A 21865-nucleotide genomic window follows, 5' to 3' on the forward strand; every position below is an offset into this window, starting at 1 on the left:
TTACAGCCTCAAGCTGACAATTCAGCAGTGACAATTTAACAGTGTCAGTGACGATAGATCACATCCAGGGACACTGCTGGAAGGGGTTAGTTGGTTAGATGCACCCTGATTTATCAACGCCAATAGCTCCAGGAGAAAAACTGCTCTCAGCACTTCTGCCTCGTGTTTCAGAGCCCACGGGTTTTGTTTTGATTCACCATGTCAGACTAACACCACCCCCCATCTTCAGACAGCACATCAAGCTCAGCATCCTTTTCAAGAGCTGCCACCCTTGGCTGCACAGACACAAAAGGCCCAGATACACCTTCAAGTATTTGTAAAAGTTTCAAACACACTTCACAGGTTACAGCCAGGTGGAGCTTCATTACTCTAAAAAACACAACTATGCTTTGCACTCGGGCTAAGCAGTTAATTAATTTTTTTCTCCAAGACTTTAAAAATAAGAGCAATTCTAAGGTCAAACTGAGGCACCCAAGCCAAAAAGCGGGATAAAAAGTAACTGGAGTTATCTATCCATTTTGGAAAGTCTTCATTTATTGTAGTGATTATTTAAAGCATACACTGTGGTATCAAAAAAGCCGTAACATGCAGACAGGAGACTTTTTCAGGAGATTTAGCAGAAGCAAATGTAGATTTACAATTAGCTTTAATATAATACTATTTAAAAGCTGATAGCAGATCTCAAGTTCACTTTTGATGCTTTGAAAGAACATGTATGCACATGGATTGTTTGGGAGTTTAAGGCAATTTGCATATTAAGATAAAAAAACATTAGATTAATTATTTTTATGTTGTGCTCAAAATGTTAGCTGAATTCAAACCATTTACACATACTTCATCTCAAAGGACTGAGAGTAATAAATAGCAACTGCTCCTTGATAAAAATACAGTCCTGAGAACAAGCTAKTAGCAATGCTTAAGCTATGACATCTTCCATGTCAGAGTATAAGCTATTTTTGCAATAAGGAGCAGTATTGACCAGGTGTTCAACAGGCAAAGGCATTCTAAACATGCAATAGCTCCCAACAGAAGTCTGAAATTACTTCCAGTATCTTGCTTACAATAGTTTATTTGTACATTGCAGAGAGATCAAGAAATCCTGCTATGCATTTGTGATCACTAATATTTCAAACACAACAACCAAGGGATACAACATAAAAAAAAAAAGCAAAAGGTGTTTTAAAAAAAAAAAAAAAAAAAAAAAAAAAAATCCCACCCCAAAAAAAACCAAACCCAAACAAGAGTCTTTTAGTAATTGGTTAGATTGTTTGCAAGGTAATTGGAACACTCTTTCCCCCAACCCCTGGGTATCATTTCACACACTATACCTATCATGACCAAACAACAGTGGAGTGTTTAAATTCAGTGCAAGAAGAATAATTTCAGGACATTTAATTTCATTYTAAACAAAGGCAAAAGTTCATCTATATAGACATCCAAACGCCAACATATTTGGTACAGTTTAATGAATTACATCCATTTCACCCTCAGAGGTAACGCTCTTGTAGTGCTCACCTGCATTCCACAAAAAAAAGTGTTTGAAACAGTGTAGCATGGTAGACTCAACACTTTAAAAAAATTTATTCAGCTGGAATTGGAACTTCCTAACATTCACAATATAATTTAGAATGCACTTGTTACATGAAGAGTAGATAAAAGGACTTAAAACAGTTTCACATACCAGTTAAGATATTCCACATGCTCCTTTCCCACCTACAATACTGACATCTTGGTTGTGGTTTTTTTTCCYTAACAAATACTCAGTTCAACTTGTCTACCTGGCTACCTCCCCCATTTCTACAGCAGACATACAGTGACAACAGYGAGAGGATATGGGACACTGTCTTACTCAGTGTTTGGACCCTGGAAAGGAGTAGGCCTAGCTATGAAATCGAGTTTGACAATGAACTGAGCATGAAGTGCTTCAGCAACTGAGGCAAAGCTGCTCTCAGGAAGAGCTGTATCATCACAGACAGAGGAAAACACCAGTGGCTGAACAAAGGGCAAAGGGGGAAGTAGCCTAACCACACCTCCCCAACAACCCTCAGCTTTACAAAGAGTTTAAGAACAAACAAAAACAGTTGTTTGCAAGGTCTGCAGGATTAAATGCCAYATTAAGATGACCCACTCCAAATCCTAGATCGTTTGTCAACACTTAACAGGGCTTTAGCCATGCACAGTATGCATATATTCTATGGACTGCCTAACCCCTTCCTTCCACTCCTTCTTCCTCTTTCCCCACCCCCAAAAGAATGAAGTTGATTGATTACAAAGTTTCACTACTGTTTTCCCCATACACCCCCCCTAGTTTTCTTTTCTTTTGAGGGCAGGGGGGTTGTCAAATGCATTAACAACTTTTCTTCAAACAATTACCAAAATCTAAGGGGTATAAAGACATTGGTGCATTTAGGAATTTACATATTTGTAAAAAAAACTAGTTATAAAACTGCATTTTTATCATCTAGCACTTTCAAGATTCATTGTTATATTTCACTAATTAATATATTAAATTAAGCCAAGGTTTGAGACTGGAAAAATTCTACCAATCTACTTAAGAACAAAAAAGAATATTTAAAACCAAAAATGAAAAGGTTAGTTATGTTACATTCCAAAATCCACAGCCCATTATATTAAATGCTTTCTTTCTACAGGAATGATGCTCTTTAAAACAGATGATTGCAAATATTTTACTGCTAGACACTCCATTACATTGGATAGTGTGACTGGAAACTGTGGATGGTGAAATCTTGAGGTTTGTCCAAGTTTCAATGTAAGGTGTCCAAGGTCCTCTCCCAGAACCATGTTTGAAAATAACAAAAGAAAAAAAAAAAGAAATCACAGATCAAGTTCTTATGACTTTTTTCAATCTTTCCTTGGCTTTCTGTTTCTGGGTGATCTATTCACAGTTTCCTCCTCCTGAAAGAAAGTAATTTTTGTAAACATCAATAAAATGAAACCTAAATATACCCTTAATAACCATTTTGAGAAAATCTACAAAGAATAATCTACTTTCATTTCTACATTAGAATTTAGTTTTTGAAAGGAGCTACTGCTGTAAGTACTTTGTGGCTAACAGGCAAATTCCTCATTTTCACAATGCACGCACACTATTTGTTGGGAGTGCTCAACAGCTTCTGCTGCTGTGAGAATCCTTTAACTTCAAGCAACACTCCACCCATTTTAAAGTCGGCCATTGTGTCAGTGTGGAGCACTTCAGGTCACATCCTGACTGCACTCAAAGCTGAATAAGCCTTTTGCCTCAAGAAGATGCCTTCCAACAGTMCCACTCCTCTCTCAAGGCAGGCTCTCCAGCAGTGCCTTTAGCAGGGTGCCCCACTCTGCTGCAGTCAGCCACAACAAATCCTATTCTTCAGGATAATTTAGTTTTCCTAAGTTCTGAACTGGGAGGGAGGGTCACATGAGCCAGGTTAACTTTTAACACTGTMGAAAGGCCTACTGTTCTACATAACCTATGAAAGAAAATGGACAAGTTTCCTTCAAAGATCAAGCACTCTTACCTCTGATGCACGTTTCCTATCTTCCTCCTCCTCCTCTTCTTCCTCCTCTTGACTAGCACTTCCTATATCAGCATCACTTTTCTGCTTCTCTTCTAAGGGAAATAAAAAAATACCATTCTCCTTTCTGACTTCTCTTCAGCTCACCATTAGCTTTATTCCATATCTGCCAATCCTGCTGGTTTATTCTGTCACAAAGAACATTGCTCAAGATAATCTAATTTACCTACCAAGCTTTTCCTCATTTGYGTCCTCCTCTTCCTCCTCCTCTTCTTTTTCCCCTTTGTCTTTTTCTTCCTCTTTCTCATCATCCATCACATCAGGCTGAGGAGCATCAGTCTTTTTATATTCTGCAGCACTTGGCTGTTTCTGAAAGACAGTGTCAAACCCAGACAATTATTTGTGACATTCTGGTACATTTTATTGAACCTCTTTTTAAACATGATACTGATTATCAGAGGAAATGCATTACCTTCCCAGAACAGCAGAAAAGGACTACAAGGAACACTGGCAAAGCCACAGTGAGAATGTAGACTACCCAAAGCCAGGGACGCTCTTCAGCAGCTGCCATCATCTGGCCCACAACACCAGGCTGTAAGACCAAAAGAACTCTCAAATTTCATCCCATACAGCAAGTTGTAGCAGCTAAGTTTAAGCTACAGAATGTTCAAAGAGGCTTTTTGCAACTTTAAACATATTTTAGACCAAAAAAAATCAAGCTGACCTGCACAAGTACTTTTTCCATAGCTTACAAATTAAGAATTAGGCTAAACAGTCCAAATATAAAAAAACTAAGAAGAGAGCAGTGAGTACTCCCAGTTACTTACAGCAACCATTACCATAATATAATTACACATTGAGGTTCCAGTCTGGTTTAGCAAAACCCTCATGGTACATACAGGTATATATTGACAAAGGCTGTCAGATGAGCAGAGGTGTTTCTACTGTTCCACTCAGCAGCATGCTATTAAATCTTCATCTCTCACCTCTGCAGCACCATCAGCTGCCTTTTTGAGTCCCCATCCATCACTGGCCCAATCATCAGCCACAGCTCTTTCAGTACAGATGATAAAGTTGTCAAAAAAGATGTCAGATGTCATGGACCACAACTCAAGTCCCACAGCACTGAAGGGAGTCATCTTGAAAGGTTCCAAGTCTTCAAAAAAATCTGGATTTGGGATCTTTCTAGGTTTCCATATACCCTAGAAAAGACAAAAGACAATCAGCCTCACCTAATGGAAGGCAAATTTTAGTTTTCAGCCCGTAATGATTGGAGAGAAATAACAATCCATTGCACTTAATGACAACATCTACTGGTGCAACTTACCAGGCTTTGGGAATCAACACAATGAAGTGATGCCTAGTAAGAAAGCACTCTGAATCTGTCCACTTGTAACACAATACAACAATGACAGCACTTCAATGCTTAATTGCACCTGTTGAATCTAAATAGTTCTGCTTTTTTTAAGAAAGATGCTGCATTAGCCCCCAGCTTAAGCAAYGAAAACACCAACCTGATAGTTCACRTTATCAATCATAGGAGGCTTCCATTTGCCTTTGTAGTTTGGATTGTCAATCATTGGGCGCTGCCAGGTACCACAGCCAGGAGCTGTCTCACATTTAGGATTTGCAATCTGAGGCGCCTCCCATTCACCATCCATATCTTCATCCCTAAAAAGGGAAATTCAGTTTTGAAGTCCACCCCTTCCCTTCATACAGAATAAGGCTCAGACAATGTCGGATTTCTGGAAAAACTAAAATTCTTACCACAGAATAGAGATACTTAGTCTTTGAAATCCTTGTTCCTTCAGTATATTTACCTACAGACCTATGCTATACAAAGTTTAACTGTGAAGCACAGATCTACGAAAGCCAGTCAGTGAGCACACCCTCTTCCCACTGCCCCTTCCAAACAGGTACTACTTCAAGATGAATGTATCTGCCCTATTCTGCTTACAGTCACAGAAGAATTGAAAAATGCCAAGGTAAATGCAGGACAAGGTTCCTCAGACCTCTGCCTTCCACTTTTGAAGCAAAATAGCCTGAACAGAAACTTTGTCAGGAAGCAACAATGAACTGCAAACATCAGTAGTCATGAAGTATTTGCTGCCATTTGCAATAGGCAGCGAACCTACCAATCTTCAGGTTTCTCAGCATCAGGATCTGCTACATATTCTGGCTCATCATCCAGCCAGCCCTCTGGTTTCACAGCGTTCTCATCCGCRATCTTTGCAGGAGCATCCTCGTCCCTTGAGAGCAGAGCATTACGTATTAACATACACAACACATAACAGTTCTCAACACCAAGGCATGATTCTACAGATTCTGAACAAGCCCRCTGATCTAAACAGCCAGCCACCTTCCCTTGTGGCAGGGTCACCCCATGTTTCAGAAAGGAATTGCCTTGCAGTCACTACTTACACATGTGCCTCATGGCATATCAAGGTACCAATGGCAAAGTACTACTACTAATTTTTTTAAAATCAATCTAGAAAGGGCTTATTACAGCAAATGCCATTTCTTAGCAGCAGCTGCAAAAACTGCGCTTGAAATTGAGTCTATAATTTACAAAGTACAGATACAAAGACAGAAAGCCAGGATCAGTTTCTTATTTAGGGAGTTAGATTTTTCAGTTACCTTATCTATACATTACACAAACAACTACAAACAGCTTTCAATCATACCTTCTCCAGCTCATCTTTTGATCTTATCAAGGATAAAAGTAACAAGTAGCAAAAATATTTCTGTAAAAATCTTTGCCTGTGGCCAACATGGGAACAGGCACACTAAACAGTAATTTCCAGAGGATGTGGAACAAGTCTGCCTTTGCCTACTGAAGTGCTGTAAGATGCCTAAACTGATAGTGTTTTGATTACAAGGGTAATCAGATCTTCCATAGGTCATGTGAGAAAGACATTTTGATCAGGACCAAATTGTCAGCCWAAGGACTCCCTCAAATCCACCCTTCCAACACCTTACCAGTCATCTGGTTTAACAGCATCTGGGTCTGGGATTTTTGGCCTCTCATCCCAGTCCTCAGGCTTCTGGTCATTTGGGTCCTCAATCTCTCGGGGTGGATTCACAGGAGGAGACATATCATTTAGCAAATTCCCACTGTTGACAACTGTCTGATCRACCAATATCTCAAAACTATTGTCAGGATTCAAGACTGTAAGGAAAAAAGCTGTAGTCATTGCATGTACAATACGAAGCATGAGTCATAAAGCATCCCTCACCCCCACTATTCAATCCAAGCTACCACCTACCCATCAACTGCTTTAAAGAACTGTTAAGAACCTTTCCCCTTATGCCAAAGTACARCTAGTGATGATGTACCACATCTCACCTTGTGAAGAGACAGACTTCTGGCAGAAGTTCTACTGTAAATATGTTAAAAGCACAGAGGTTTGTAGAGTGATTAAGCAGTTACCACAAGTTGACTTTGGCACAGTAAGTGTTGCTTTAGTAGTAACAATGTATATACTCATACTCTACTGATTTCCTACTGACTCAAGAGAATTTTCATCTCATTCCGTTATCCTTTCCTAGTAAGAAAAGCTATAGATACTCCTAAGTACATCCTGAAAACTTTTAATTATAGGTAATATATCAGACACTATTTCAAGAACTCCTGAGTTTGCCTGGCACATGAAAGCAGAAAACCAAACAAAAACAAAACAAACCACAATGACTCTACATCTAAAGCCTAGTCTACCCCATGTTACTCAGAGGTAGCATTCAGGCAGCTTATAAATGKTAGTAATTATTTCAGAAATACTCAAATCACAATTACCCTGAAATTCAGCTCACCTTTAACTATTAAGTTCAAGTCTCACAACCTTTCTTACATGAATCATAGGAGGATGAAATACAGTTTGTATAGACAGTCAGTTTTTGCATCTGAAGTTTTCAAGTGGTTTTCAGTTGCATGGTGCATTGGCACAACTATTCAACTATTCACCTTGCTCACTTCATGGCTTTTTTGGTTCAGGAAATGTAGTGGTTATTAACACGCATAGTTAACAGTCACCATACCTAGAGTATAAAGATGAGTCTTCTTATCAGTAAAGTAAGTCTTCAGATCTGCATCTGGACGCTTTGCRTGCTTCTCCTCATATTTGCCAGTCTTTGGGTTTTTGTGCCGGAAGATGAAGTGCAATTTATAGTCCTCTCCACACTTGTCAGGGCCAAACATTATTGTATATGGAGTTTTGTCATGGAACTGATCCTTTAAAAACAATGCAATACTTAACTCCATTATTTTGAAATACGACTTAAGTCATTGTCTGGCATAAGAAGTCCTAATGAATTACAAATTATTCTGCAACTTGGATATGAAGCCCATGAAGACGCCACACTAAAGCTTGTATTCCTCATATAAGCCTCCAGAAAAAATAATGGGCTGAGAACTGTCCCAAGCTATTTAATTTTGCACCTTTGGGCTCTACTTTCCACTTGGAAAACACCAGCTGTTCAAGTATTATCCAAAAGATTAGTACAAGTGACAGCCACAATGTTTAAGTATATCCCTACATTACAATAAAGTATTTTAAAAGCTATCAGTTAAAAATATCAGTTACTGGCAATAACGAATAACTAGCAAAAAAACTGAGTTTCTTCCACACAAAGTGATAAGCAGTACTAAAAGTGAGGCCAAGTTGCATTTAGACTACACTTAYGAACTGGGGTACTACCTCAATCTAAGTTCTAACTGAATATAATCATTTCACCATTGAACTSTRCAAGTGTATTTGTTCTKGCTAATGTTATCTGAAAATTCAGTGCACATATGAAACTTATCAGGCAGCCAWGTAGTGTTCTGAGTGTAATAGTTTGGAAATTTTCTTAGTAATACAACTCCAATGACACTGCAGAAGGAGAAGGATGGATAATCAGTCATAAAAGGTACGTTCAGTACAGTCTAGGAAAACGGCTAAAGAAARCCCATAGGCTACAAGAGCCTATGCAAGGTTTCCCAGTAGTTCAGCTTTGTCTAAACAGGCTGAACCATTTCATGGAATGGGAGGACAAAAACCAGTTCTTAGGCCTTCGGAACTGGCTAATCTCCTAGGCACCTCTTGCTGAGCTCTAGAACCCAGAAAAATCTGAAGTACTGCAGAGCTTGGCAAAGGCCTATAACTGCTCAGCTATTAGGGAACTTCAGAGTTTCCACTCAAGAGGTGATCACATTTCAGTACTTACCCTCTCCAACTGAAAGCACTGGGAAAATACTGAGTGCAAAGTACTTGGGCAATCAGGCCCCACTGCCTTCACTAGAAGGGCCTCTTCAGAAAGAGGGCAAATGGAAAAACTTCATGTTCTTTCACAGCTAATACTCAAAAGTAGTAGCATTACTCACCAGGTTCAGCTCAGGGGTTTTTGAAAGCAATTTCACATAGGCTCCACCACACTCTATTCCATTTTGGAAGTTTACTTCATACCTAATTTTAGTTTTGGATAGAGAAGGGGAGAGCACATGTTATACATGAGGAAAATTATTTTTGTAATACACAATCACAGGTTTCTCAGTACAAATGAAYGGTAAGATTGTTTTGTTGTTGTTTGCTTTAAATCACTTRTTCAGTGAATATTAAAGATACAGAGATAYTGATATATAAAGACATAAGGACTAAGAAATATKCACAAGAACCAAGGAAACATTTGAAAAACTGAAGATTTAGAAGACTTAACATGACAGAAAAGATTAAAGAAATTGAGTGCTGGCCTAGAAGGTAATAACCTAGAAGTAGGGAGAAGGAAGGAAAAGCTTTCCAATATATAAGACACTTCAACAGGGATTGAGACAAACCAATTATTTTCCCCACAATTACTATGGTAGACAGACAACTCAACTTGCAAGACAACCAAAGCAAAAACAACTGGATCCTACAAGAAGCCCCTTAAGGGTTATAAGCATAAACAGTATATTTAGGGATGCCAAGGAGCCTGAAAAAGCCATAACAACTCTGTCAGGAATAAGCCAAGTATGCTTGATCCTCAGTGCCAGCAGCGGGAGTGGATAACCACTGGGCTTCATTTTTAGACTTGTTTTTGAGCCAAAATGATACAGTGCAAAGTAAAGTGACCAATTCATTATCTTGTGCAAATATGAATTAGTTTACTCTTTATTTAAAATTGATAACCTCAGTAATAATGCACAATGCAACTGTTCTCACTGAATTGTTTTTTTTCCCCTGACTTGCTTGTCTAACATACATACAAGTAGATTACTCTATAACAGTCATGACCAGAGCTACGTAAGATGTTCATCTTCCATGGCAAATGAACAAAGACACAGGAAACAAATGCACCTTTAGCCCTCTGTCCACTTCCCCTCAGAAACAGGGGACAGTCTACTGCATAAGAAAGTGCACTGACCTACTTACAGACCAGATTTTGTTCAAAAGGACAAGGACTTCCACAATTAGCAGTAAAAAAGTCAGTCAACTGACTTTGTTACTGCAATTAAATCAAGTGAATTGAAGCCACAAGACAGGTTACCAAGTCTAGCTTGCACAGATTTCTTCCCTTTTCAGGCTTCCAAAGGACCCAGACTGTTACTAAACTCCACTTTGGGAATTTGGGTTACTATTTTACTCCTACTCAAAACAGTGTAACAATATGTTACAGCATCTTGCTTCCTCTAGACRCCCAGTTAACAAAAACTCAGTTACGGAATTAACCTCAGCCTGCTATCATGTCACCCTGGAAACAACAGAACACCAAGTTATTCTTTACTTACTGTATAATAAGGGGTTTGGTATCAAACACAAAGGGCTTGGAAAGTTTGGATGAAATTGCATGATGCTTGGCTCGGGTTACCATTACAAGCCCTTTGTCTCCTGGAAGCTTGGTTTCCTTCATGTCTTGGACTTCCCATTTACCTAGGGAAGAAATTTATTTAAAATCTGCGTGAATATTTTGTTTAAATCAAAACTACATTTCATATTGTTAGCCAGGTATATAAACACCTCCCCCATTTTCTTCAGTGAGTATAATTTTAGCTGAAAAACAGAAAAGAAAGCCTTGCACCTCTTTTTCATATATGACAAACAATATCAGAAATATTTATCATCCAAAACCTGGGTTTGACTCACCATCATATTTGGCAATCTCATCATCTGTATCATCTTTCTTGGCTCTGGAGAGGATCCATCTAGAAGAYAAACATCCAGTGGTTGGAAAATCATACTTCCCCCCGACCCCACACACACATACTAAAAAATCGCACCCTTAAGATAAGGCAGCCCTTGCTATCCCATGACAACACACCAGTATCTTGATCCCCTGAGGAGTTCTATTCCCAAACTTTTCAACTTTTCTGTGTTTACCACTTCCCACTCCCAAGGTACGACTATGGCCTCATGAACAAGTGCCCTGCTCTGGCAAAAAAGACAGAAGTAGCACATTACCATCCTCACATCACCTGAGGAAAGTAAAAAAGCCACAYGTAATGTCCTCACCTCCCCTTTATTACTAGAACTTAAGGAAATACTKGTTTAACCCAGCATTTGAACAGCCAGCCTTGAGAAGTCACTACTGTAATCCCRCCAAACAGAGGCTCTTTGATTCAGTTTTGAATAACACAGGCTCTACAGARAGGGTTTCATTGCCTTTCACCAAGATTTTGAATTATTTGCTATACTGAATCATCCTTTAGATTATACTCACCCATCCAGAGTTCCTTTATCAAAAGATTCCACAAAATACACTTCACCAGTTGGGACTGGTGGCCTGTASGTAACCTATTGGAAAAGAAGAGCATTTATGCACCTTTCAAGACATACTCTCTATTCTACAGAAATACAGGCATGTAAAGCTCACACTCCCTCGTACACTTGAGTACAGCTCACCTGCACATTCTTGAAGCATAAATACAGAAATTACATAAATATTGCTGCTTGTACCAAGCTGTTGTGCTCTTGTCCACAACTAAAACTCAAGTATATACCTAGGTGGAAAGATTAGCATTAACTCCTGATACTCACATCACAGATTTCAAGGTTAGATCTATGTCTTCTGGAAAAACACAGGAGACTTGAGAACAGGAATAAAGAAGCCAACCTTAATTCTGAGCCCTACTCCCAGAGAACATCTTTAACAACATTACAGCATATTAAAGGTTAAAAAAGCAAAGGCAACTCTGATGAGACTCACATTAACCAAAACACAAGCAGTAATTCAATTGTTAAAACAAGTTCCATGGCAAACCTTTGGAGCTGGAGGAGGACTGCTTGTTTCAGACTTTGACTCTTCCACCTCTTCAATACCATCATCCAAGTCATCCTCAATATCAACTACATCATCAGCATCATTGTCTTCATCCATATCATGTGCCTGGACAGCAAGGATCCCAAGGGCTAGCAGGGTCGCACACAGTAGCCATTTCAGCTCCATGCTCTGATAAATAAGACAAAGCAAAGAGGTCAAGCCAGCACTGCACGCAGAGCAACACGCTGCTTCTCGGTACAAAACCGAGCATCCAAGGCAACAGGTGAAGTGCAAACTTATCTCTCCAGCTGTCATTTACTGYATCTCTCTGAGGCAGCTCTAAAAGCTGGAGAGGAACACAACAAAAAGCTAAATATTTAATACCAAACAGACGTTAACTGAGGGGAGAACCATGTGTGTACGTTCTGCAGATGATGKAGCAGAAGTGTCATAATTTTGCTCTTACGCTGCCACAGCCCACAAGCAGGACAGAAGACACATACATGACACCACAACATATGTGACTGTAAAAACCTAAAAAGAAAATCTATTTTGTGCTTATGAAGGACCATGCACCATGCAGGAACTGAAGCTTCCATTCAGCCCAGGAATTGAAATACAATTTCCTAGTTTTTTCAAGCAGAGAGCAACCTGCAGAGTAATCAATCCTCATCTCCTGTTCAATATATTTTTTCTCCTTTCAAATGCAGAACTCTGGTGTTTTCAATCATCAGACCCCTTCCCCAGGTTTTATTACAGAATTACTGCCAACAGTCATTGATACTACTGCCAGATGCCTATAAGCAGTTGAAGCTACTGGAAACTACCACTTGATTCAACTCCCTTCTTTCAATCTCTAATTTAACAAGATGACCAAAGAAAGAGTAGCTATTAACTGAAGCCTTACAGAATTAAAATATCACACTTACACTAAATCATAAGATGCTCAGAACATTGTCACACCTAAAATATGACAGACATTGGCAAGCCATACTTCAAAATACCTTGTAARTAAGTAAAATGGGTTTCAATTTGACTTTTCTCCTAGAAAAAGGACAAGAACGTTGCATCTTTAGATTAATATAGAAGGCAACACTCCTAGAATGCTGTTCAGTTTTATCTGCCCAAAAACCTCACAATAACAACCTGTGCCTTGCTCAGCTTTTCTCCTTTGAATCCCACTCCAAATTTTCCTTCCAAAACCAGAGTTATAACTGAGGCTGATTTTTTCTGGAAACAAGTATAAAACCAAACATTCCCCCACCCCTTCCCYCACACACCTACATCACACTGTAGCCCTGCAGACTTTCAAACATAACTCAAGCAGAGGTAACAGTGCATTTGCGGGCTTAAGATCACGCTAGAAAACAAACTTTTAACTTTCCAAAGAATGTTCAGGCAACTAAAAGAGTTTACATTCTCAAAGGCTCATCAGCACCATCCAATATTCCAAAACTACCAGATCTGCTGCATACCAGATCTACAATTCTTATATTATTCTTTAACTTACTTCTAATGACAGAGAGGATGTTTTAYAACTACAATAGAATTGTATTTTAAAGAATTGAGCTAAGGTTGTGTCCAGTTTGCCACTACTGCAACATGCAATTGCAGCCAGGGTTCYATCAATAGTGATGGCCTTAAGGATTATCATCCAAATGGATGTGCACAGACCTCCCCCCACCCTCAGTTCAGGCAACTGCTCCCAAACACCTCTGAGCCAAAAGGACATTCRCTCCAGAAGGAATAGCTGACAAAAACTTTCATGGGTTGCTATAAATGAGCAAAGCTTGTTTGCTTAATGCACAGTGTACAGCCAAAACTGAGAACAGTTTCAGACCTCAAAAAAGCTCAAAGCTCTTAATATTAGTGTGAGAGCCACAACACAAAAACAAGGAATGAAAACAATCAAGCAGACATCAGTACCCTTGGAGATGCAAATTCTTCAAGCACAGATAATGTGCTCTCTGAATAMAGTCATGCCCATCAGCATAAAACCAGTCCAGAAACAAGAACCTGAAACTTCATCTGAAAAAGTGATCTTTAGAGCTCTGGATGTACCCTGTGTGATTAAAGCAACCAAGGATGAGATGGCACAAAACACCTTTCCATGGAAAGGGTTCCACTTAGTTTTACCTTAACAATAGGCCCTCATTAAATATTTTTTTAAATAGAGTGAAATTCAGGAAGATTATACAGTTTCATAATAGCTTTCAAATTATACTATGCAGATTGAATGAGCATGTCAGGATTTGGAAAGTGATATGACAAAGTTAATCTTAAAACCATAGCAAGATTAAAAATGAGCCAATTCTCTCTTCTCCTAAAAGGAAGGAGTTTCTGCATCCCTCCTTCCAACTGGAGGGTGCGAAGGGTATTAAGGGTTTAGTATACAAGTAATCCTTTAAGTAATCTCACCAGCAGCCAACCAGCATGAAAGTTTTGGTGAAAGAATTAAATCATGCACCCATTTCCTGCCAGTAGTGACTCCATAWGTAATAATTACCTACTTCACAATCCCACCTCAACTATAGCCCCTCAGAAATGTTTGTCAATAGSAAACGGACTTTAGTAAATGCTCACACCCAAGTGGCAAAGGCACAAGGCCTCAGAAATTCTTCTGTCAAAGCATTTTAATGAAACYAGACAATTCTGCTTGGGACCACGCAGCAGGGGCAGACATTTCTACTACACATCTGTGCTCTTGATACAGACACAGGTATCATCTACCCTGCARGTCCACACTTATCACTTGATGCTTTATCTGAATGAGACCTCACTGAACCTGAATTCAAGGGAGAAGTATTTTCTGATCAAGTTCCCAAGCAAGCTTCATCCCCCAAAAAAGAAAGCTTAAAAAGTCTGAAGAGAAGCTAATCCAGTTTCATGTCTTTACATCCTTACAATCATTGGCAAGCAATTGCCACAAGTTTATATCACTGCACAAAGCTGCTTAGGACACTTCCTACACATTAAATCAGTCCCAAATTTCAACATAAGCTACCATTCACACACCTTGAGTACACACTGGTAGTTTCTTCTGAAACTGCTAGTTATCATGCCAAACTCCTTATTCTGTTTAACCTGTAACAGTATAAAATCTGACTAAATTATAAAAGAAGGCACTATGTTCTTAGAAGAACAATTTAGGTGAAGCACAGATTTTTTTTATATTTAAAAAGTTACTTCTATCCATAATGGATGTACTGCTACAGGAGAAAATTTAAAATTCACTTTATACAATCCTTGGGGACACAACATAAATACAATTATGCCCTAGTAAATTAGCTTATTCCTAAACAGAAGAGGAGGGGAGGGGTAGAGAGATGAAACTCAGGTTTTATACAAAACAGGTATAAATCAATTTTTCAGTGGAACTTTAAGTTGCTGGAAAATACAGGTGTTCAATTAGTCACCCAACATGTAGCCTAACCTTCAAATGTCCAGCCGCTTACTCTATTATGAACAGATTTCTCCCTTGAAGAAGTGTCCAATTTCCAAGCAATTACCATCCTTAGCCATCTTTTACTCTGCTTGCACTTCCCTTCTTCAGGATTAACTGTGCAATATTTCTGAAGGTTGGTATATTCCTGATCATTCAACTGCAGAAAGCCATTAACAAAGGAACACTTTCATAATAGTGAGAGCTTCTGACGTCTCCATTCTACTTCAGTGCAACCATCACTTTCACCATAACAACGTTTCAAGTCAGAGATAACTCCATGTGCTTTTTTTTTTTTTTTTTTAAATAAGGTCTTCAGACGCTTACAGGCATTGGCACACCACTCAGATCGAAGGCAAAACTACTGCAGTAGTAATCCCAAAGTACTAACAAGGAAGAGAGTTTGAGAGTGCCAGTGCTCCTRCACTCTCTCTGCACACACCCATGGCCGGCTTCTACCCAGAAAACTTCAGAGCTGACATTTAAGCACTGTTCACTTGATTGTCAAAAGGTTGAAACCTTTTACCCCAGAATTTACAAGACCTATAGCAGCGTGCTGAAAACAGATTCCTGGAACAACTGCACTACACAAACTTTACTTTTTTACAAAGTAAAATCAAAACCAAATTGGAGTGAGATTCAGAAGCAGAATCTCACTAAAATGAAAAGAATCAGCTTCTTGCCTCAAAAGCAGCAGTCTTAACATATTGTGATTGTTACCTTTGGAGTTCAAGGCTTTCAAGAAAGTTACACAGCTTCAAAGACTAATTTTTATTAAGAATTTCCCTATCTCTGGGCATAAAGAAGAAAGTTCTTCTTAATTATTGGCATGACATAGGAAACACTCATACAACAGACAGCTGTCATTATTCTCCCTCATGTACATGTCCTGTGAAGAGAGTGAAATTGAAAGGATCTTCAAGACCTTTGCTATCATTCTTCCAGTACATACTGTTTAGTAACTTCCCTGTCAGGTCAAACAGAGCCTGTAAAACCAGTTTATTCATCTCCTTGGTTACTAATCTATTTCAATGGTTCATCAAGCCAGTTTCAGCATATTTCAGAATGTATAACTKTATTTGAATGGCTACTGGCTATCTAGTTTAATTTACTATTTACTCTTTTTTAAAGAAATTAACAGTCASACTAAATTGATCTTATAAAAGTATCAGTCATTACGAACTACACCTCAGCAATTTAACTGGATGAGCATCAATGGTTTCTATTTCAGAAGCACCTGAAATCTCAGGTGAGTGACTCAAGCAAAAGGAAGAGCAAAATCTGCTAGCAAAGTCCTGTGCTCCAAACACTGGGTTTCAATATGGTATTTATAGCAGAAGCATACCAGTGAAGACAAGCATAACACAGCCTCACACCAGGCAAGAATTAGGGAAGAAAAATTTAAAGTCAAATGTAAAGACAATTCATCACAACACAAAAAAAAATTGCAAGGAGACAACAGAAAGGCTGAGACGYAGATAACCGTTTTCCCTCTCAAATGGGAGTTTTGTGGGTTTGCAGCAAAGGCTTGGTTACCCTACTTGGTAGTGCACCAATTAAAGCCAGAACTACTGAAGAGCAGAGGAAACCTCTTCTACATCTCACAACCCCTCTGCCTTCCACATCCTGCCTCCTCTGCGGTGCCAGGGTAACTGTTTACACAGCCTCATGATGAACCAGCCGCTGGTTTAAGATGGCTCGAAGTCCTTCTGCCATGTTATTTTAACCCTGAATCAATAGCCCAGGCCAATACAGCAGCAAAAGCAGAAAGAGTTGCAGCAGTACCAGTGAAAGTAAGTAGCCAAGGATAAAGGAAATAAAACTGTGAGCAGCAGAGTCAGCTTAATGCCACAGTTTGCAGTGCAGGTCTGCACCTGCCTGACCTGTCTTTAGGCAGAYTCAGGGGATGGACACCATGAGGAAGCTGAGAACTGTGTGGCCAAATACTATATTTTCAACAAGTACAGTGCCTCAGCACCCCTCTAAAAGAGATATAATACAATTATGTTCATATATATACAGCAACTCATACAATGCAGACACTTTTCCCCCTGAAATACTGTTTTTCAGCTCACAACTTGCAGCACTGTGAACCTTCAACTCAATGAACAGCAAGCAAGGCTGCCACCTTCCTAACAAAATGCCCAAGCAAGAACTCTTCATGTGGGTGTTTTCTTCCCCACCCCCAYTTTTTTTTTTCCTCAAGTAAGGGGTGGCTAGGATAYACTGCTACATGAGGAAGAAGTCTCTTGAAAAGGATTAGACAAACTTCACCTGGACAGCCCCGCAGAAAAAGCTGCTTCCTGTTTGGGTTGTAGAGAGCACAAACCAGGCAAGGGATTAGGTGTGAAAAGGGACAGCAACAAAGCTTSCTTTTAATAGGCATTTCAAATATGCCAGTTTCTAAAAATAATGTACAACAGTGCAGATGCAGTACAGGAGCAAACAGCAGATACTGTTTGTCAGCACAGATATCCTTCCTGCAGAACTGGAAGTCCTTGGAGGGTAAAGACAGAACCRTGAGGCTTTTTGACCTCATAAAACAGATGGGCTGCTAGGAAAATTATATTAGGTGGGAGCAGATCTGGAGGCACCCCAAGATCTTTCAGACCATCACACCTAGAAATCAATTCAAGTTCGTCCTGCTACAGAACTGATTCCAGCAAGAATAAGCTGCCACCATGAYTACTACCAGAGGCAGAAAATCAAAGGCCAGAAAAGGAAGTAAAAGGCAGGGCTAAGTACAAATCTCAGTGTATTCTCTGTAAAAGATTTATTCATTTACTCAGGGGGGAGGTGCTGCAGCACACCAAATGAGAGAGTAATCTGATGGAAGTTGCAAACTTYCTTACTATTTTACATTAGATTCCCTTCCTAGAGGGGCAGTTGATCCTAAAAAGCAGTTAACATATTAAACACAGCTTGTGACGTTGTCTATGAATTGTACAAGTATCTTCTTCATAATGTTGTTCTTTTAAAAATGGAAATACTAAAATTTAATACAAACATAAAGTTTTCCTCCTTTGATTAAGTGTTTTGCATAAGCCCATCTAATGCAGCCAAATTACAGTAACATGGCCTTTAAAGTCAGGTACTTCTGCATGAACAYAGAGTAATATATATAGCAGCCTATATTTAACCATTATTTTATCTGCATTAGCKCATGCATTATTATAGTTCTGTATCTCTTTGCAGTATTTTAGTAACAACTAAAACCACAATGTGCAAAACTGTCCCATAAAACCCATGTGTTAATTATGCTTACTTGACGACGTTAAGTAAACACACTGSATTTAGAAATACATTACATGCCTAGATACCAGTTTTCAGACATCTAACATACTCTAAATAGGTTCCAGAAAGAGTTTTCCATGATGATCTGCACAAACTCTGCAGCCCTAATTATGTTAACACTCATCATATTGAGGTCTGGACCTTTACCATTACTACTGCCATTAATACATGTCTGTTTCCCTTCACAACCAAATCACCTGCAGCATTTCTCTTTCTGCAGCCTAGAAAGTTCTGAACCACAAACCTGCATGTGAAAGTTCATTACTTAGAAAGTTCATTCTTACTTAGAATCAGTACAGTCAAGAAAGCAGTGTGCTGTACAGGCTTTAATTCAAAGGTGTGGGTTTTTTTTTTTTTAATTTTAAAAGCACACAATACAATCCTCAGCCAAAAATGAGAACTGAGGTGTCACTTATACACTATTTTAAAGACACCCAACGCGAACAATATTTGGKTGGCAAAAATCAAAGCATGCATTTCAAGTCCCGCAGATTCTCAGATCTTGCTGCAGATTCCTCGCCTGCACTTCACCTGTTGGGCCTCCAGCTCCGCGCCCTGAGCTCCCCCTTTCCAGAGATTTCTCCTTCCCCTCGCACAGCCTCAACCAGGCCCACGCCATGCTTCGCACCCACCTCCTGCTCTCTCTTTGCGGGGCTTCATGGGGAGCACTTTCAAAATTATTTCCGACACTGGAACACGCAGCCAGATAAAACCTAACCGCACGCTGCCCACATCCACCTCCAACCCTCGCCTCCCTCCCAGTTCCACCCCGCGGCCCTGGCACCAGCAGCTGCCCAGAGCGGCGCTCCCAGAACTTACCAGAAGAGCCACCGCTCCCCCCAGGCCGCTCCGAGCCCTGCGGGCGCCGAGCGTGACCCGGCGCCGCCGCCGCAGCTCCACGCCCGCCCCCGGCCGCAGGGGCCTCCCCGGGCCGTCCCTCTCGCCCTGGCTCCCGTGGATCCCCGCCGCCTCCCACCACCGGGATGGGGCCGGGACCGTGCACGGGCCGCCCACCCCCCAGGGCCCAGCAGCGCCCCGCCGCACACCCCCCGACAGGCCCGGTTCCCCCGCCGCGGCCGGGTCCGTTTCGCGCTCCCGCACCCCGATATCGCGGAGCCGCAGCGGTTGCGGAGGGCGGGCACGGACAGACGGAACACTCACCCTCCGCCACCCCGGCCACCGCCGCCGGGCTCCCCTCACCTCCGTCACGTGCCCGCGCGCCCGCCGCCGCCCGCCTATCTGCCGCGCGCCAGCCCCACCCCTGCCTCAGCGCGCTCAGCCTCTCCCATTGGCGGACAGAACAACATCCCGCCCGCCCAGCTGCCGCTTCTGCATTTTGATTGCCTGGCACTACCGCCGCTCAACGAGCCACCCGCCTTTAAACACGCCCCCAACGGCGCTGCCCTTCGTGGAGCGCTGTCATTGGTKGACGCGGTTGCAGGAAGTGCCCGCTGATTGGGTGGTTGGGGGAGGCCGTTGGGATGTGGGCGGGGTCCCGGCGGGGCTCGGTCCAGGGGCGCTGCGGTGGCTGGCGGGCTGTGAGGGCGGTAGGGGGCGGTAAGGGGCGCTGGGGGCGGGGCCAGGATCGCCTCACGCCGTGCCCGCCCGCCCCTCACTTGCCGCCTCACAAATACCATTGTGTTACACAGCAAAGCCGTCTTTATGTATTCTTGTTCCTTAGAAAAAGTGTTCAGGTTTTCTTGCCTGTTCAGAAAATGCATTGTATCGGATGTTTTTTTTTTTCTTCAATTACAAYACGAGGGTTTAATAAAACAGTGAACAGTGACACATGCTCCRGTGTGTTTGCAATATGGCAGTGCTGCTCTGCGGCYGCTTGCCCRAAGGCCTTGTGCAATTGCGGAACCTTTAAGCTGTGCTGTRTTTCRAAAATGTAATGTAGTTTTGCAGAGGTGAAATATGTATTTATGTTGAACTTTTGTACATGGAAACAGTACAGAAACACAGGGAAATGCAGAAATAACTGTCCCTGCTGTGCCGATGGGATGGACAGCCAAAGGAGGTGCTGGGTTTGATAGGCCACGTGAACATGGGTCAAGATTAAATTTGAGGAGTGTCCATGTCCTGCCGCTCACACAGCCGTGTGGGAGAGAGGAAACACATCCCACGGTGCGAAAAACAAGCTCCTTCTACTTTGGAAGTTAGAGCACCTTTGAGTTGTCTCTGAGCTGCTCCAGCTGAGAAGAGTTAAATGCAAAGCTGTGTTTGAGCAACCCAGCTCAGAGCGAACTCCTGTGTGGTCTGTGGGCTGCAGCCTGATCCAGGAAATAGGAGGTATTCTGTAGAAATTACTAATCTGGTATTACCAAGAGGGGCAGAAAAAAGTAAGAAAGAAAACGGTGATGGTTTTTTTTTCCTTTGTAAACATAAATCTGTTTTGAGTTGATGCAATGAGTCAGCAGTGTAAGTTTCCCCACAGAGAAAATTCCACCGTGTTAGGACAAAGCAAGCAGGGCCCCGGCTTTCAGAAATAAGGCTCAGCATAAATTAAATCAGCAAATCCCTGCTTGTACTGAAGTTTGGAATCAAACACATTTTTCCAGAAACACAYCAAGCTGCCTCCTAAACCCCTCTGTGGAGCTATACCCTGAATGAGCAGATGTAGACAGGCAGGGAAACAATTACAAACAACAGACGGCACAGGAGATAGCAAATACTTAAAAGATCTTAAAAACACTATGGAAAAACAAAGAGTAACAAAGCAGTACATTTTAGTAAGTGCCCTCCTCAATTTAGGCTAAACCATTTTTCCATCAAATATCTTTCAAGTCTTTCTTTTGAAACAGGTTATTAACGCCAATGCAACTGCAGGGCAGCATAATAGTCCTGCTGAGATCACAGAAGCACCAGGAAGTCAAATATACACACACGTCTGTCGTGRGTGCTTCCCCTTTCTCTCCCACCCTTTCCCAAAAAAGAAAACATTCCTTCCTTTTACAACCTGCTGAATCATGGCACAGGCAGGCAGCCCTGGAGCTGGCTCCTGCCTGTGCTGCTTTGTCATCGAGAACGGGGCAATGCAAGTTAAAAAAAAAAAAAAAAACCCAACAAAAAAAACAACCTGCTAAAAGCATATCCTATGCAGGGATTTTCAAGATGTTTGAACTTAGATAAAAGGAATACAAAATGAACACAGGAGAAAGATAATCCAGAAGGAAAACAAAAGGGATGAGTAAAGGAAACAGAAGAAACATGCACAGAGATTTAACTGCTCTGGCAGCCAAGAAGGTGGTATTTTTAGACTCTGGAGTGGCAGGACAGGGAAGATGAAAGAGAATGGCAGATACCACATGGCAAACATGACATTGCCARGGAAAAACATTTTGGTGTGTTCAGGCTTCATTGCAGCAGATTTGCTTTGTCCTACTGACAAACACTCGGGAAG

At 41.0% G+C, this 21865-nt stretch overlaps 2 protein-coding genes across 2 annotated transcripts; one reads left to right on the forward strand and one right to left on the reverse strand.

The window, feature by feature from the left end:
• Positions 1–1449: 1449 nt before the first annotated feature.
• On the reverse strand, positions 1450–19706 carry CANX (calnexin). Its single transcript, XM_057376027.1, has 15 exons — positions 19624–19706; positions 11727–11915; positions 11187–11260; positions 10613–10671; positions 10258–10399; positions 8875–8956; positions 7551–7743; positions 6495–6684; positions 5651–5764; positions 5030–5186; positions 4502–4717; positions 3988–4107; positions 3746–3884; positions 3519–3610; positions 1450–2916 (listed from the first exon to the last, which is right to left on the reverse strand). The coding sequence occupies exons 2-15, from the start codon at positions 11910–11912 to the stop codon at positions 2863–2865; spliced, it is 1818 nt and encodes a 605-aa protein (XP_057232010.1). The 5' UTR covers positions 11913–11915; positions 19624–19706; the 3' UTR covers positions 1450–2862.
• Positions 16047–19917, forward strand: LOC130579364 (proline-rich protein HaeIII subfamily 1-like). The gene is made up of 2 exons (XM_057376073.1): positions 16047–16112; positions 19225–19917. Exons 1-2 carry the CDS (start codon positions 16047–16049, stop codon positions 19915–19917), a joined length of 759 nt encoding a protein of 252 aa, XP_057232056.1.
• The last annotated feature ends 1948 nt before the right edge of the window (positions 19918–21865 follow it).

This window comes from Malurus melanocephalus, unplaced genomic scaffold, assembly GCF_030028575.1.
Source record: "Malurus melanocephalus ecotype Western Australia unplaced genomic scaffold, MMel_1.1 scaffold_269, whole genome shotgun sequence".
Lineage (NCBI taxonomy): Eukaryota > Metazoa > Chordata > Aves > Passeriformes > Maluridae > Malurus > Malurus melanocephalus.